Source organism: Podarcis gaigeae, assembly GCF_964106915.1.
Source record: "Podarcis gaigeae genome assembly, chromosome: 5".
Taxonomy (NCBI): domain Eukaryota; kingdom Metazoa; phylum Chordata; class Lepidosauria; order Squamata; family Lacertidae; genus Podarcis; species Podarcis gaigeae.
Window position 1 is genome coordinate 12,215,232 of NC_139681.1, and position 16,842 is coordinate 12,232,073.

Sequence of the window (16,842 nt, forward strand, 5' to 3'; positions counted from 1 at the left end):
ATTTCAATGGCATTTGCACATGAGAACTTTCCATAAATTGTGTTCTGGATCTACATCAGCAAGGAAACTTCCCTGTCCCTTGGTCCACCCCTTAGCTAGTTGACAAAATATGTTCTGTTAGGGCTAGATTTGGGGGCTAATGTTCTTGGATGTACCCTAGAAAGGCCTGGGGATATCAACCTTTGGAATATCTGGGCGCCAAGAGGAAATGGAAACGGCATTTCAACCACATGAGCATTAAAGGCATCAAGATGGGACTGGGTGCAGGGACGGAGGTGAAAACAGAAAACCAAAAGTGGGATTGGGAATAATCAGAAAAACAAATATGCACCAGAAGCATTTTTACTTGGTATTGTAGGTCAGGACATTAATAGGCAAGATGTTAAATTGTTTTTATATGCAACAACTGCAGCAAGAGTACTGTTAGCTCAGAAATGGGAACAAGAAGAAATTCTGATGAAAGAAGAATGGCAGACGAAATAATGAACTATGTAGAATTGGACAAAATGACAGGAAGGATTCGAAACCTGCGGGACCAGAGATTTACAGAAGATTGGAAGAAGTATATGAATTATTTGAAGAGCTACTGTAACCAACAAATTACGCTAGTAGGACTACAAGAAGTTTTGTTAAGGAGAAATATACGAAGGAGGAAAAGATAGAGATATTGGTTATGAGTTTGAAATGTAATAGGGAAGATAAGAAATGCATACTGAGAGATTAGATTGGAGAATTTTCAGACAGGTTTGATGGAAGTCAAAAATTTGAATAAGATGTAAAAGTATGTTTAATTACTGTTGAAAATGATATGTTAAAAAAACTAATAAAAATTATATATATATATATAAAAAGAAAAACAAATATGCAAGGATCTTTGGAAGAGAGGAGCTTGTGCCCAAATTGTTGCCTCCTGCAGATTGATAATAAACCAATGTCCCAAATCATCTGAAAGTACAGTAGTTTTCCGTGTCTAAGACGATGTTTTCTTATTATAAAATAATGTTAAAATAATTAAATTGGGGGGCATCTTATACACGGATAGTGCAGAGGGGCGACAGGCGATTGGTTGCAGCCTTGAGCAGGATATTGTCAGTGGCGATTGGCGGCTGTGGCAAGGGCTGCTGTCGATTGGCTGCTGTGGCAGCAATTGGGCGGGTGATTGGTGGCTTCAACGACGCGTGTGATTGGCAGCGTCGGTCAGGTGGGTGATCGATTTTCGGCAATCAAAAAAAGCTCAACAACTCTGGGCAATCTCCCCCCATTTTCTTAATTTAGAGTCCCCAAAAATAGGGGTCGTCTTATACACAGGGGCGTGTTATACACGGAAAAATACGGTATTGTATTTGGTTTTTGATGATGTTGTTAGCACTTGTGGTAAAAGTGGGTGCAAATAAGTTGACAATGATGAATGTGCACATTTGTGAATCAGTAACACAGGAAGTCGCCATCTACAAATTCCGGCAACTGGTCCATCTGGCTCAGAACAGACAGGCAACAACTTGCTAGGGATTCGTGCAGGAAACTGTCCTAGCCCCACTTGCAAATGTCGTGATTTGAATTTGGGACCTTCTGCATGCACAGAAGGGGCTCTTCCACTTAACTACAGAGGTGTGTTGCCACAATATAGTTAAGAATCTGTCAAGGCTAAGAAAAAAACACACGTTTTATGAGTAGGTAGTCTGGGGCAGCCCACTCACCTGTAAACATTCGTCGTGTTCATCTCTCAGATGTTTGTTCCTTTCTCTGCCGTGGTGGGCACAAAAAGAAAGGAAAACAACATAGAACTTACAACATATCCTCCAACTCTACCCGCTTATCAGTGGGAGAGTCCAGTTTGTTAAGAAATTAATATGGTATTGTGGTAAGAAAACTGAGAGGATATTAAACCAAACCTTATTACGGGGGAATCCCAGCTTACACGGTGATTCTGTTCTGCAGGTTGTACACAAGTCCAGTCCAGTTTGCCCCGCCCTGCTCCACCCCCTTTCAGTGCTGAGAGTGGCATGCATGTCAGCAGTCATACGCATGCTGATTGCATGCGAGTGGGGAGTTGCCTGTGTTGAGGTTTTATAATATTTGCTCTGGTTCCCGCAGCTGGCAGGGGTGGATTTGCCATACCTTATTTTCTTACCTTAAAAAGTCCAGCTGCTTTAGAAGCCCTGACTTCTCCCTCTGTAGCATTTCTGTCACTCTGTAAACCTCACTGAAGGAGACAAATAAAAACCACCACAATAAAACCTAATAATAACAACCATTCTTAGAGAACTGGGATCTGTGTTCTGGATTTAGTGTTGGGGTTTTTGTAAAAATAACCGGCAACCTTAGGGACGCAGGTGGCACTGTGGTCTAAACCACTGAGCCTAGGGCTTGCCCACGGCGGGTTGAGCTCCTGTTGCTCGGTCCCAGCTCCTGCCAACCTAGCAGTCTGAAAGCACGCCAAAAAGTGCAATAGATTAATAGGTACCACTCTGGCAGGAAGGTAAACGGCGTTTCCGTGCGCTGCTCTGGTGTCAGTGTTCCGTTGCGCCAGAAGCAGCTTAGTCATGCTACCCGTTAGAGGTGTCCAGGAGGGTTGACTCTGTCTGGGCTAACACACCTCTCCCAACAGCGGCTTGTGCAGAATCGTGGCACCCAATCCATGTTGGGGGCGACTCCCCAGCACAAGTTTGACGCCACCAGGTTCCTATCAGGGAGCAGGAGGGCTGCCTGATGTGGGATACATGGCCAATGCCTTAGCCAAACTTTCCAGTAATCAATAAAGTCGTGGCCTAATTCAACCCAATACCAGTCCCCTGTGTTCATTCTTGTGGCCATCCCTTCACCTGTTATGCGCCTGTGCCAGCAATGCAAATTGGACACTGTTATTTACTGAGTTGAATAGGATACAAAATGCAGCAGTCTGATTGGTCCTAGAACAATAGGATCCAAAGTGCAGCAGTCTGATTGGTCCTAGAACAATAGGATTCAGAATGCAGCAGTCTGATTGGTCCTAGAACAATGCAGCAGTATGATTGGTCTGCAGGAGCCACCCAATCCAGCTCCAGGTGGAAGTGAATCCACAACCTGATTGGCCTACAGGAGAATCCTGGAATTAGCCAATCATGTGCAGCCCATTGTGTAAATAATGTATATACAGCAGATATTGTGGGGGAACTTCCATTCCTCCTCACCACTATGAGCTGAATAAAGAGCATAAAATCCACTCTTGACTCCGAGTATATTTCAGACACATTCAGCTATACATTCCAGTTCTGGGAATCACTCACATTTCCTTTTCTTCCTGCAGTTTTTTGGCCTCATCCTGGAGCATCTCCAAGTGCTGCTGCGCAATGAGGAGCTCCTGGGATGTTCTCTCCAGTTCTTCCAGCAGCCCTTTGTTTGTAAGCTTCAACTTGGTATTTTCTACTTTGGTCTCCTGCTTGTCATTGTGCAGCTCTTTAAATTGTCCCTCTAACTGGGTGGAAAGAAAAAAAACAAACAAATGTATTTTAAAAGTCAATCAAATTCATTTTTTAATTGAATGGATTGGGAACAGCAACCATAGTGCTATTAAATTTGCTTATGTGTGTGTATGCAAATTATGATGGAAATCCAACATGGTCACACTTGACTTCATAAGAGGAAACTCTACGCAAATGAAGTGATTGACAAAGAAAGGAACAGAAAAGCCAAGGGAGTCAAATCTCTCCAAAATGCTAGGGAGCTGTTTAAAACCACAGTATTAACAGTTCAGCTGAAATGTATAATGCATGTCAGAAAAGCAACCCAGAGACAAAAAGATGCTAGTGTGCTTAACAGCTAAAGTCAATGAAGCTATTAAAGGCAAGAAAACTTCATTTAGGAAATGGAAGTCTTGTTCATACGAGAAGAAAAAGAAACAAATTTTTATGTTAGATGGCAGCTTCTTTCCTTCTGACTTGCCTTTATCACAATCAGTGCTGTTTCTGTTCGACTGCAGCTCAGTTTCTGCTAAATATTAAGTTATTCATCTTGCTGTCAGCTATTTAACATAGGTTATGCAAGTTATGCTCCTTATTTACATAACTTATGTAATTTATATTCATGTCAGGTTAAAGAAAAAAATCAAAACATTCCAAAAAGAAACCATTGGATACGTATCAGGAATGTACTCTTTCCAAGATAGCTGCAAACAAATGAAGACAGAATATCACAAAGCAGCCTCTTGATGATTTAGGATGTGAGAGCTGCTTTACCAAGAAAGCAAAAAACAAAATGGTATCCTGCTGTAATAAATATAATTACAATTCTCCCACTCACATGTCAAGTTTTGCCAAGCAAGCAAACAAACAAAATTTTCTCTGTATCTGCATCTCACTTACTCCTTTCTGTTTCTGAGCCAATTGTTCCAGTTCCTGCTCTTTTGCTGTAAGCTTATGCTCCAGATCCTGACTTCGGGACTGGAACCTTTCTGTGTCCTGTAAAATTAGAAGAAATTACCGTATGAGCACCAGGGTATGAAAGATGGAGGGCACAAGGAGAAGGGGACGACAGAGGACGAAATGGTTGGATAGTGTTCTCGAAGCTACCAGCATGAGTTTGACCAAACTGTGGGAGGCAGTGGAAGACAGGAGTGCCTGGCGTGCTCTGGTCCATGGGGTCACGAAGAGTTGGACATGACTAAACGACTAAACAACAACAACAAAAAAGGCATGTGGTCATGTTCCCAGTATTCCATCTGTATATTATAACCACTTTTTGCCCATTTAATAATGCATTTCTTGTTGAAATTTGAAATGCAAGAAGAACACATTAAACGGTTATAAATTTTTGCAATAACATATTCGTCCTCTGTATACAGTTGGTTTTGAAATATCGTTTTTTGTTCTATACCAAAGGTCTTTTTATCCAGCTTAAATCTCTCTGTTAATTGTAAATGAGAAAAAACAATTGAAGGCCATAAACTGCTATTAACTGTTTCCTTGTTTTAATCTTACAGTCTCTTTGACTCCGCTCTAATAACTCTTGATAAGTTAATCATTTCTCTTTGCCTGTCTCCTCTTTTCTAAGAAATGGTTCTTGTGTTAAAATCCATAAGGGTATCTTTGCACATAACCTATACTTATTTCTAAAGGGACGTGGGTGGCGCTGTGGGTTAAACCTCAGTGCCTAGGGCTTGCCGATCGCATGGTTGGCGGTTCGAATCCCCACGACGGGGTGAGCTCCCGTCGCTCGGTCCCAGCGCCTGCCAAGCTAGCAGTTCGAAAGCACCCCTAAGTGCAAGTAGATAAATAGGGACCGCTTTATAGCGGGAAAGTAAACGGCGTTTCCGTGTGCTGCGCTGGTGCTGGCTTGCCAGAGCAGCTTCGTCACGCTGGCCACGTGACCCGGAAGTGTCTCCAGACAACGCTGGCCTCCGGCCTCTTAAGTGAGATGGGCGCACAACCCTAGAGTTGGACACGACTGGCAGGGGTACCTTTACCTTTTATACTTATTTCTAGTCCAAATTCTTAATATGGTACATGTAACAAAATGATTTTTGAAGGCCACATTAACTTTGAATTTATCATATCACAAGCATATTGTACAGGAATATGAGCAAGGGATCTGTGCATTAAATATCAGCTTACTTCACTTTGCATGGTCTTTTTGTTGTCTCTTCTCCCTACTTGAGATAAATCATTTAAATCAGTGTCTCATATCTCTATGTCTATGCTCTTTGTGCAAATGAACTTGTGTCTTCACTCTTCTTATTTTTTTTAAACATATTTTTTATTAAAGATTTCTTGGTTTACAAAAGTATGTGCAATGTCTCTTTTTTCAAGTTACATTTTCTACAGATCAGTTGCATTTGCTGAGACATTAGTGTTACATTAGGAAGAAAGGGGGGAAGAGGTGGAGGGGGCCGTGGTGAGTGGGGGTGGGGTGGGGATGTTTCTATTTTACTTAACATATGTGTGGAGTTTTGTGTCAGCGTCTCTTGACTATTTGTTTGTGTTCCTTTGGTGGTGAGAGAGGTTGGGGTTGGACTAGGGTGTGGTTGTTTGTGGCTGGCTGTGGTGAACTTTGTATTCATGTGTGAGTGGGGTGGGTGGGTGTTTTTGAGTCAGGTCAGCCATATTGATTTGTATACTGTTGGTGGATTCTTGTCGTTGCCTTGTTGGGCTGTGTATTTGATAAAGGGGAGCCATACCGGGGTGAAGGTGTCTTCTTCGATTTGTCCCCATGTCAGTTTCAGTTTATTGGTTAATTTTTCTAGTAGGGCTGTTTCCCATACTATTTGGTACCATTGGCCCATGCTTACTCCTGACAGGTCTCTCCAGTGTCTGGTTATGATGCTTCTGGCTGCTGAAAGTAGGTGGGTTATGAGCTCTTTGTGATGTGAGTGGGCATTATAATCTTGGAAGATGTTTAGTAGGGCCAGTTCTGGGGTGACTTCTAATACTTGCTTAGTTATTTTACATATTTCTCGTATGGTTGTTGTCCAGAATAATTGGATTTTGGGGCACTCCCACCACATGTGGAGGTATGTGCCTGTGGAGGTGCACCCTCTCCAGCATTTTGGTGAGGTTCCTGGGTGTATTAGCGCTAGTTTCCTTGGTGTTAGGTACCACCTGTAAGTGAGTTTCAGAGGGAGTTCTTTCCTTTTTGTTGATTATTACATTACAGCAGCTGAGAAGAAATCCATAATAAAATGCTGCGAATAAGGAACTTGCCTTCAAAAGGAATTTTTCTTTCTCATTTTTGATCTGCTGTTCCATTTCCTCATAGAGATGCTGGATTTCCTCATCATAGGCGGCAATCTTCCTAGACAGAAAGAGAAAAGTACATCAGGTGAAATTCTTGCTGCAGTAGTGGCTTTTGGATTCATATATAAGGAGCCAATCCCACATTTTTACTTCTGAGTACGTGTGTGTGTGTGTGTGTGTGTGTGTGTCTTTCAGTGGGAGGAGGAAGATTTTTCTGAATAAAAGTTGTGTTGTGCTAAATTCTGTCCCTTGTGCAATTATTTCTTCATTCCGTTTTTTATCTTTATTCAGCTCTTCAGCCAAAACAGGCTTCCAAATCATGAAAATAGGGTAGGTTACCCACCAGCCAGAGTTACCTTGTTTTTCAGAGCTGTGAGAACCTCATTTTATCCTCTTTTCCTTTTCCTTTTATTGTAAAACTATGTGCAAAGCTGAGAGTGAGAGCAGCCATCACAAAAGTGCTGCCTGTGAGACTTTCTTAAGAGTGCTGTAACTTTGGTACTCCATAAATTATTGCAAGTTGTTGATCACCAATTACAATTGGTGGTCTGCGACAAAGAAAAAGAAAAACCTTTTAAGTGCACTTGTTAGTAATGCCCCCCCGACCCTTTCCTCCTAAAAGGTTTAAAGTTGTGAAAACCAAGTGCTTTGGGCTAATAGCACTCTGTTCTCTCAGAGCCAAAACAGAAGTCTGAGGACAGGAAGATACATGGATGGAGAAGCAAGGTGTTTTAGTTAATATTCCCCCCCCCCCCCAACTTTGACCTCTTAACTCAGCAAATTTTGAGAACCATTTCAGTAATTGAGAGGGGTGGGCGGGCAGAGAGAAATAGGTTATACAGTGGTGCCTCGCAAGACGAAAATAATCCGTTCCGCGAGTCTCTTCATCTAGCGGTTTTTTCGTCTTGCGAAGCAACCCTCTTAGCGGCTTAGCGCTATTAGCGGTTTAGCGGCTTAGCGGCTATTAAAGGCTTAGTGGCTTAGCGGCTAAAAGGCTATTAGCGGCTTAGCGGCTTAGAAAAAGGGGGGCGAAGCGGAAAAAATCGCAAGACTCGCAAGACGTTTTCGTCTTGCGAAGCAAGCCCATAGGGAAATTCGTCTTGCGAAGCGCATCGAAAAACGGAAAACCCTTTCGTCTAGCGGGTTTCTCGTCTTGCGAGGCATTCGTCTTGCAGTTGTTTCCAGTGGTGGATGGTTGCCAAGAAAATCACCAGTAGTAGCAGCTCTTCCTTCATTCTCTGTTAAACTTAGTTTTGCAGCGGGAATAGCCCAGTAGGTAAAGTTAAAGGTAAAGGACCCCTGGACGGTTAAGTCCAGTTAAAGGAGATTATGGGGTTGCGGCGCTCATCTCGGTTTCAGGCCCAGGGAGCCGATATTTGTCCACAGACAGCTTTTTAGGTCATGTGGCCAGCAGGACTAAACCACTTCTGGCGCAACAGAACATCATGATGGAAACCAGAGCACATGGAAATGCAGTATACCTTCCCGCCGGAGCAGTACCTATTAATCTACTTGCACTTTTTGACGTGCTTTCGAACTACTAGGTTGGCAGGAGCTGGGACAGAGCAATGGGAGCTCACACCATTGTGGGGATTCGAACCGCTGACCTTCTGATTGGTAAGCCCAAGAGGCTCAGTGGTTTAGACCACAGCGCCACCTGCACTGTTAAACTTAGTTTTGCAGTGGGAACAGCCCAGCATATCTAAGAGATGGATGGGAGGGAAGTAGCTGCCTCTTGTGGCAGCAACAAAACTGTTTAAGAAAGACAACAGAAGAGGCAGGTGCTTTTGTCACTGTTTTTCCAGGCAAAACACTGGAAACTGTTAGGATTTTCTCTCTCACACCCCCACACATACTTTGGTCCACCTCCATCCCCAAATCTGTGATGACAAAGGGCTACACAGAACCTTAGTGCTGTTGTTGTTGTTGTTGTTGTTGTTTAGTCGCTTAGTCTTGTCCGACTCTTTGTGACCCCCTGGACCAGAGCACGCCAGGCACTCCTGTCTTCCACTGCCTCCCGCAGTTTGGTCAAACTCATGCTGGTAGCTTCGAAGACACTATCCAACCATCTCGTCCTCTGTTGTCCCCTTCTCCTTGTGTCCTCCATCTTTCCCAACATCAGGGTCTTTTCCAAGGAGTCTTCTCTTATGAGATGGCCAAAGGATTGGAGCCTCAGCTTCACGATCTGTCCTTCCAGTGAGCACTCAGGGCTGATTTCCTTAAGAATGGATAGGTTGAATCTTCTTGCAGTCCATGGGACTCTCAAGAGTCTCCTCCAGCACCATAGTGCTTACTTACCTTAAGTAAGTACTTACCTTAGTGCTACTCAAAGCAAACTGCTACCCTGAGCCCTGGCAAGACAAAACCTATGGGGTGCTTCTGCACCAGCTATTTACTTCCTATCTGCTCCCCCCCCCCCAAGCATTTAGGATATCATAAAAAGCACTAACCTATTCAGGACACGCTCCAATTCACTCTTTTCATTATCAGCTTCTTGAAGCTGAGAGAAAACTTTTGTCAGGAAGTCTTCAAAACTAGACAGTAAATGTGGCTCATCCTTCCTCAGGTGAGACCATAGTTGCTTTATGTCACTCTCGCTGGAGAAAGAAAGAAAAAGGAATCTGTGTTACTTGCGTGGTTCCTGTAGCAGCAAAAGTTCCAGCATCTGCGTATCGCAAAGCAAAAATCACATCACTATTGTAGTCATGAGGCCTATTATATGCTTACCGCCACGATGCAATTATAAAATCAGGACAATGTATCCTATCAATATGAAAGTTGGCAGGGATAATTGACCTTGTGAGAGGCATGATAGCTTGATAAGATTATAAAAGAAAGAATGGTCAAGGAATTATTATTATTATTATTATTATTATTATTATTATTATTATTATTATTATTATTTTTACTATACCCTGCCCATCTGGCTAGGTTTCCCCTCTGAGTGGCTCACAGCACATATCAGAACATACTAAAACACCAGACATTAAAAAACTTCCCGATGCTGGGCTGAGGTGAGTTTTTATGCTCATCCAAAACGTAACAGAAAAAAAGAGAAATTGAAGAAATTGTCATATTTTAGCAGAGTCCTGTGGTGTCACCTGGTAGGTTTATCTGCTAGTCTCAGAATGACTAAGTACATAAATAGAAGATGGAAAAAGCTCATTTTGTCCTGCTGGGGAGGGTAAGGACCGAAACAAATAGCTTGAAATTGCAACTTGCTTTAAAGCAAAGATTGGATGCTGTTCTGTGGAGCTTTCAGCAACCAAAGGAAGGGACTTAAGCTGACTGTCTTTGCTTTGCTCTGTTCTTTATTACTTCATCCTATTAATAAAAACTGTTTCTTAAATAACTGGCCAAGTGTGTTTTGGGTCCATATCTAAAAACAACCTCTGCCCATTGGCTGAACAATGTCCCTGTAGCTTAAGTTCATTAGCTGCAGTCCTGCCCTCTGGGGAGGCTGAAGACAATTCGTTGTACTCTTTTTTGTGACAATAATTTGGGTGTTTGAAAACTACCTTCATGTCTCCCTCATAGAGTTACCCACTCTATGCTAAACATACTGGTTCTTCATGGACCTTATTTTGCATGACTTGGCCATCTTTGCTGTCCTCCTCTGAATCTGTTCCCATTTGCCTGAGGAGTGGCACTATCCATGGCTGCACCAGACCTTCCCACAACTGCGGCGGGCCTCGTGGCCTCCTCCCGCTGTGTGACATCACACATACGCATCATATGCATGACATCACACACATGCAACAGCCCCCCAAAAGTTGGGCGGAACTTGGCACTTATGGTTCACTTCTCTGCGTCCAAGCAGTCCATGAAGCGGGGAGGCCAAAGGGGAATAGGAAGGCTCCAAAAAGACTGAACCTGTGAATTTAGCTCTGAATTAGCTGCTTAATGTACTGAAACGGAGAACTCTGTGAAACCTCAAGACAAAGAAATGTAGAATTTAGGGCTGCAGGGCTGCACAGAAGGTAAGCAACAGGACTGAGAGGAACCACAGCTTTCTTGTTTTCTGCTGCACTGAGAGATTTGGAGTCCAAATTGCCAAGTGGAAATCCTAAAGAATGTCGCTCTTTGTGTTGTGTCTTTTTCACAGTCCTTTAGCCAGTTATCTTGCAGGTGCAGATAGGTGATACTGCACATACAACCCCCCAAAGTACAGCACCATGTGATTCCCGTGCTTCTCGGTTGTTTTTTGGACAACACTTACTCTTCTAAGATATTGTTAGCTCCAAGCCTCTCCATAAGATTCGAGAACTGATATTCCTCTTCATTGCTTTCCATGCTGTTTTGTTTCCATTCAGACTGATACACATTTTCAGTTTCACATTCTTGTGTGTCGGAAACAGATGCCGTCCGACCCAACAAAAACTGACCTACAAATTAAAAAGAGTTCATTTATAGAGGGGGTTTTCCCTCTGGTGGCAGATGACAGAAACTACGACACCACAAGACTGGTGTAAAATAAATCAAATAAAGGTTTTATTACAAAAACAACAAAGCTTGTGGGTGTTTTCTCTTCAGGCAAAATTCAAACTGCAACTTTTCCTCCCTTTGTAGTCGTGACCAGCTATACCTAATCTGCCCAGAGCTCACACCCAGGACTCACAGAAACAGTTCTTAAAGTTACAAACATATTTACTGTTTCTTTGCAGAATGACTCCCAACATTCATCTGATAAAATGTTTGGCCCTCAGGATAATTCCAAGGATTGAAAATATTGATTTACAACAGCCTGGAAAATAAACTACGCAACTCTCAAAACTAGGTTCTAGTTAAAGGTAAATGTAAAGGTAAATGTAAAGGATCCCTGAACGGTTAAGTCCAGTCAAAGGCGACTATGGGGCTGCGGCGCTCATCTTGCTTTCGGGCCGAGGGAGCCAGTGTTTGTCCACAGACAGCTTTCCAGGTCAGGTAGGCCAGCATGACTAAACCACTTCTGGCGCAACGGGACACCGTTACAGAAACCAGAGCACACAGAAACGCCATTTTTCTTCCCAGCACAGCGTAACCAATTTATCTACTTGCACTGGTGTGCTTTTGAACTGCTAGGTTGGCAGGAGCTGGGACAGAGCAATGGGAGGTCACTCCGTTGCAGAGATTCGAACCGCCAACCTACTTATCGGCAAGCCCAAGAGGCTCAGTGGTTTAGGCCACAGCGCCACCCGTGTCCCAGATTCTACAAGAGGAATGTTGTTGGACTCCCATTGGTTCCCGGCAGCCTGGTGAAGGATGGATGATGATGGAAGTTGTACTTCAACAGCATCTGCAGGGCCAGATTTCCATTGGGTAAAATCAATAGGGTAAAAATCAAATCAATGGGTAAAATCAAATCAATTTCCATTGGGTAAAATCAATTGATGCTTTTGAATTATGGTGTTAGAGGAGACTCTTGAGAGTCCCATGGACTGCAAGAAGATCAAGCCTATCCAGTCTTAAGGAAATCAGCCCTGAGTGCTCACTGGAAGGACAGATCCTGAAGCTGAGACTCCAATACTTTGGCCACCTCATGAGAAGAGAAGACTCCCTGGAAAAGACCCTGATGTTGGGAAAGATGGAGGACACAAGGAGAAGGGGACGACAGAGGACGAGAAGGTGGGACAGTGTTCTCGAAGCTATGGACATGAGTTTGACCAAACTGCGGGAGGCAGTGGAAGACAGAAGTGCCTGGCGTGCTCTGGTCCATGGGGTCACGAAGAGTCAGACATGACTAAACGACTAAACGACAACAACAAAATCAATAGCCGTTGGTGAGGATGGCAGAGCTGTGGAGCTACTCACCTGAAACTAGCATCACTGCAGCAGAGTGGAGCAGAGCAGCATTGAGGCTGAGGCGGAACTGGCCAAGTCAATCTGGAACTGGCAAGTGCACAGTCACAATATTGCAACTGCCCTGCCCCACCCTTGTCCCGTCCAGGGAAACTGCAGTGAGACAAGTGCCAGGGAGAGGAGCTCCCCCCTCCCCTCAACCACCCAAGCCACGACGGGATAATCTAAATGAATGAATGGGTGTGCTCTGCGAAGCCACCAAATTAGCTGAGTGTGGCTATTTAGATGAGTTAATAGGTCATTGGCCCTGTTATAGCTGAAAGAGCGTCTCCACCCCCATCATTCAGCCTGGACTCTGAGGTCCAGCTCCAAGGGCCTTCTGGTGGTTCCCTCACTGCAAGAAGCAAAGTTACTTAGTGGCGCTCGCCCTGTGGAACGCCCTCCCACCAGATGTCAAGGAAATAAACAACCACCTGACTTTAGAAGACATCTGAAGTCAGCCCTGTTTAGGGAAGTTTTTAATGTTTGATGTTTTATTGTGTTTTTAATATTCTGCTGGGAGCTGCCCAGAGTGGCTGGAGAAACCCAGCCAGATGGGCGGGGTATAAATAATAAATCATTATCATCACCATCTGAAAGGTCTTTGAAGCACCATTTTCATTTTAGAACTTACCAAATCCTGTCGAAAATTCCTCTGGAGTAAGTGAACCATTCCCATCTGCATCCAAAGTATCAAATACATTCTCCAGCTCTTCCAGACTAAGAGGTAACTCACCATGAAGCCTCTGAAATGACAAATTGCTCCTCGTATAAAAACGAATTTCAGTTAATGTAAATCTTAAAGTCAGACAACAACAAATAATTCAGATTTGCAGAAGATTGCCTGGTCAACTAAATGACACAACGCTCCACAAAGCCGCATTGTACACTTTACCTGCATGTCACAACGAGCAATGAATCCTTTGCCTTCTACATCACAGATCTGAAAGCACTCGTGTGCTTTTGCTAACATATCCAGTTGCGCTCCTGAATTTCCATCTGATGCTTTGCTACTTTCTGCATTTTCTTGTGTCCCACGAGGAGCAGTGACTCTTTTCTTTCTTTCCATCTTCACCGCTTTGATTGCAGAAGCATTTCAGGAAGCAACCATATAGTTTGATCTCCAATTTCGGCCCTGCACCTGAATCTGAAAGAAATAAAACACATCTCAACATTGCTCTCCTTCATCTTTTAGCAACCACCTCTTTTTAGGTAGCTGCTGAAGCACAGCAGAAGGGTCTCTTTTATTGAACAAAATGGCCACCACGATCTCTTCCTTTCATAGAGTGAACAACTCAAACTGCAAATAGGTCAATGAATGGAAAAGTGGGGCTGGGGAAGATGGAGCACATCTAGAAATTATATCAAAAATAAAGCCAGCCTGATCAAAAATGGTAAACACAGAATTTTTACCTTTAATACTGTTTGTGGGTATTTGTGGGTGCCAGACAGTTATAATCTCTGGATTCAGGAAGTGTTAACAGCTAATTAAGACGGGCTGCCTTCCTGTTTTGAGGTGATCGCCTGGGTGATGGGCCATTAAGAGAACAAGGGATCAAGGGGCTCGGTGTGAGACGTCTCCCCTCTAAACCAGAGTTTGGAGTAGAGAGATTAGTAAGATGTGATGTGAATTAGAAGGAAAGCAACGAGCTACAAAGCCAGATATTTGATGTCTGTTTGAATGCAAGGCTGTAGCTATAGGAGAAGCATGACCCTTCTGAGGTGTTGATGCTGTGAGCTCCTCCACCATAGGCTCAGGCTGTAGATATGTGTAAATAAACCATATATCCTAAAGACACCACAGTCTCCTCTGTGCCTCATTCCCAAAAGGAAACAGATGCTGGATAAGTGCCTGGAACCCCTGACATATTGCACAACTCAGAGTTTGGGGTTGCATGCAACAAAATCTTCCCCTATTATAGGGTTAGGGAATCTGTGGCCTCCCAGATGTTACTGTACTCCCATTTCCATCAGCATGGCCAATGGTCAGGGATGACGGGAACTGTAGTTAGAAGCCCTCCCTTATTCTAATTCCTTAGTTCTAAACTATGTCGTTGCAATATTGTCCTCTGAACTCAATGTATTTTCATGTTCAAAGGTAAAGGACCTCTGACAGTTAAGTCCAGTCGTGGACGACTCTGGGGTTGTGGCGCTCATCTTGCTTGACTGGCCGAGGGAGCCGGCGTTTATCAGCAGACAGTTTTTCCAGGGCATGTGGCCAGCAGGACTTAGCCGCTTCTGGCAAAATCAGAGCAGCGCACGGAAATGCCATTTAGAATAGAATAGAATAGAATAGAATAGAATAGAATTTATTATTTATACCCCGCCTATCCGGCTGGGTTTAACCAGCCACTCTGGGTGGCTTCCAACAAAGTATTAAAATACAGTGGTCTAAAAAATTTCTTTAAAAAAAATACAGTGGTCTGTTAAACATTAAAAGCTTCCCTAAAGAGGGCTGCCTTCAAATGTCTTCTAAAAGTCTGGTAGTTGTTTACCTTCCTGCCGGAGCGGTACCTATTTATCTACTTGCACTGTGTGCTTTCGAACTGCTCTGTTGGCAGGAACTGGGGCAGAGCAACGGGAGCTCACCCCGTCGCAGGGATTCGAACCACCAACCTTCTGATCAGCAAGTCCTAGGCTCTGTGGTTTAACCCACAGCGCCACCCGCGTCCCTTTTTCCCCACATATAGTTCACAGGAAGAGTAGGATGTGCAGGTGGGACCTCCAACACATAGAGGGGAGAACATTAAATGTTCACTGACAATTTTCAGGCCATTTCATCCAGCATGTAAAAATGCAAAAATGCATTGAGCACAATTTTTCATCTATTACCTGGTAATATATCAGACTTAACTAAACAGAAGCTCCTCCCTTTTTATTACCTTTGCTTTTCTCTGTCCCGTGTTAGATCCTGTTTGTATAAAAGTGTAAACACAGGTCAGTTGAGTCACAGGACAAGAGAATAAACTCTTAAGAGCCTTATCTCCCAACACATTGCACTAGCAAATAATTACTTAGGGTGGTTTCCACTTCCATAAACTCACTAGTGTTTCTTTTATAATTCCTAATAGTTAATATAGTATAATATTGTTATGAGTTGGGGCAGCTGTATGCCTCAGCCTTTTCTAATTCCTGGATCCAGCACCGATTCAATTCCTGGTATAGAAAGACTTGTTTCCTGGTGAGGTAATGACCCTCTAAATATGGGCCATTAAGCTAACAGAGGAAGTGGCTCTGTGCCAGATATCAAATAGGTGAGCCTTCCTCAACAAACTGGTAGTTCGAAAGAGAGAGACTAGAGTTGAGAGTTGAACTTAATGAGCTAGAACCTCGAAGCTGGAAGCTGACAAGACTGCAGGCTGGGCAGCTGGGAGACAGAACTAAGAATAATATTATTAAGAATAATAATCAAATTTATATATACCCCCCTAAACCCGGGGGTCCCAGGGCAGTTCATGGAATAAAATCAAGATGTAAAACCACAAAATACATAAAAATAAAAGCAACAACCCAATAGCCCCCCCAACCAAAAACACACATTTTAAAAGGGTATAGGATGTCGATCAGGTCAACCTGGTTAAAAAGGAACGTTTTTGCCTTGCGCCTAAAGGTATATAATGAAGGCACCAGGCGAACTTCCTTGGGGAGAGCAGTGCCATCAAGAAGGATGCCATGGGTATACCATATATCATAAAGACACTACTGTTTCCGCTATTCCTCATTCTGAAGGGAACCAAATCCTGGGTTAAGGGGCCTGGAACTGCTGGAATTTTGCACCGCTCAGAGACTAGGGTGGCAGGCAACATTATACAGCAGTACCTAAAGACATGAGCTTTGAGCTAGCATGCTCATTTGTGGGAAGTGGTTGTGGCTCACAAGCATGCGCCCTTGCCGGTTCAGAAACTCACATGTGCCTGTAGCATGTCTACGTTAAGTGGGGGTGGGTGGGTGAGGAAATTGGTGTGACCACAGGAAACATAACGGCCACTTCAAGGGTGAGTTCATTCTGAGCTTTTCCACCCACCCCCAAACTTTTTGCAACTAAAAGAAAGAACACGGAAGATGGAAGGGAAAATAAGAATGAACAGAGAAAGACACGGGAAGGAAGGAAGGAAGGAAGCAAGGAAATTTGGGGAAATGAAAAATACAGGGAGTGAGCAAGAAAAATAGAAGTGCTTTGAAAAGAATGGGGGAGTAACGGAGTGTCCTCTGTTATCTGGGGTAATATTATCAACCTCCCTTGACCTATAGTTGGTACTGAGATTTCCTTTCCTCCACAAAGCATAACCACATACTCTTCAATGTTCCTCAGATGAAA

The 16,842-nt window shown here is 43.5% G+C and overlaps 1 protein-coding gene across 2 annotated transcripts in view; it reads right to left on the reverse strand.

Moving 5' to 3' along the window:
• The window catches only part of CRACR2A (calcium release activated channel regulator 2A), a 47,644-nt gene that overhangs the window by 20,024 nt on the left and 10,778 nt on the right, over positions 1-16,842 (reverse strand). For both annotated transcript variants that reach the window (XM_083738348.1, XM_083738347.1), the window contains 9 exons: positions 13,420-13,671; positions 13,159-13,270; positions 10,927-11,092; positions 9,158-9,304; positions 6,675-6,765; positions 4,341-4,436; positions 3,267-3,454; positions 2,132-2,203; positions 1,698-1,743 (listed from right to left, as the gene is read on the reverse strand). In XM_083738348.1, the coding sequence (XP_083594474.1) occupies positions 1,698-1,743; positions 2,132-2,203; positions 3,267-3,454; positions 4,341-4,436; positions 6,675-6,765; positions 9,158-9,304; positions 10,927-11,092; positions 13,159-13,270; positions 13,420-13,593 (1,092 nt within the window). In that variant the 5' untranslated portion in view covers positions 13,594-13,671. The remainder of the gene's footprint in view (positions 1-1,697; positions 1,744-2,131; positions 2,204-3,266; positions 3,455-4,340; positions 4,437-6,674; positions 6,766-9,157; positions 9,305-10,926; positions 11,093-13,158; positions 13,271-13,419; positions 13,672-16,842) is intronic.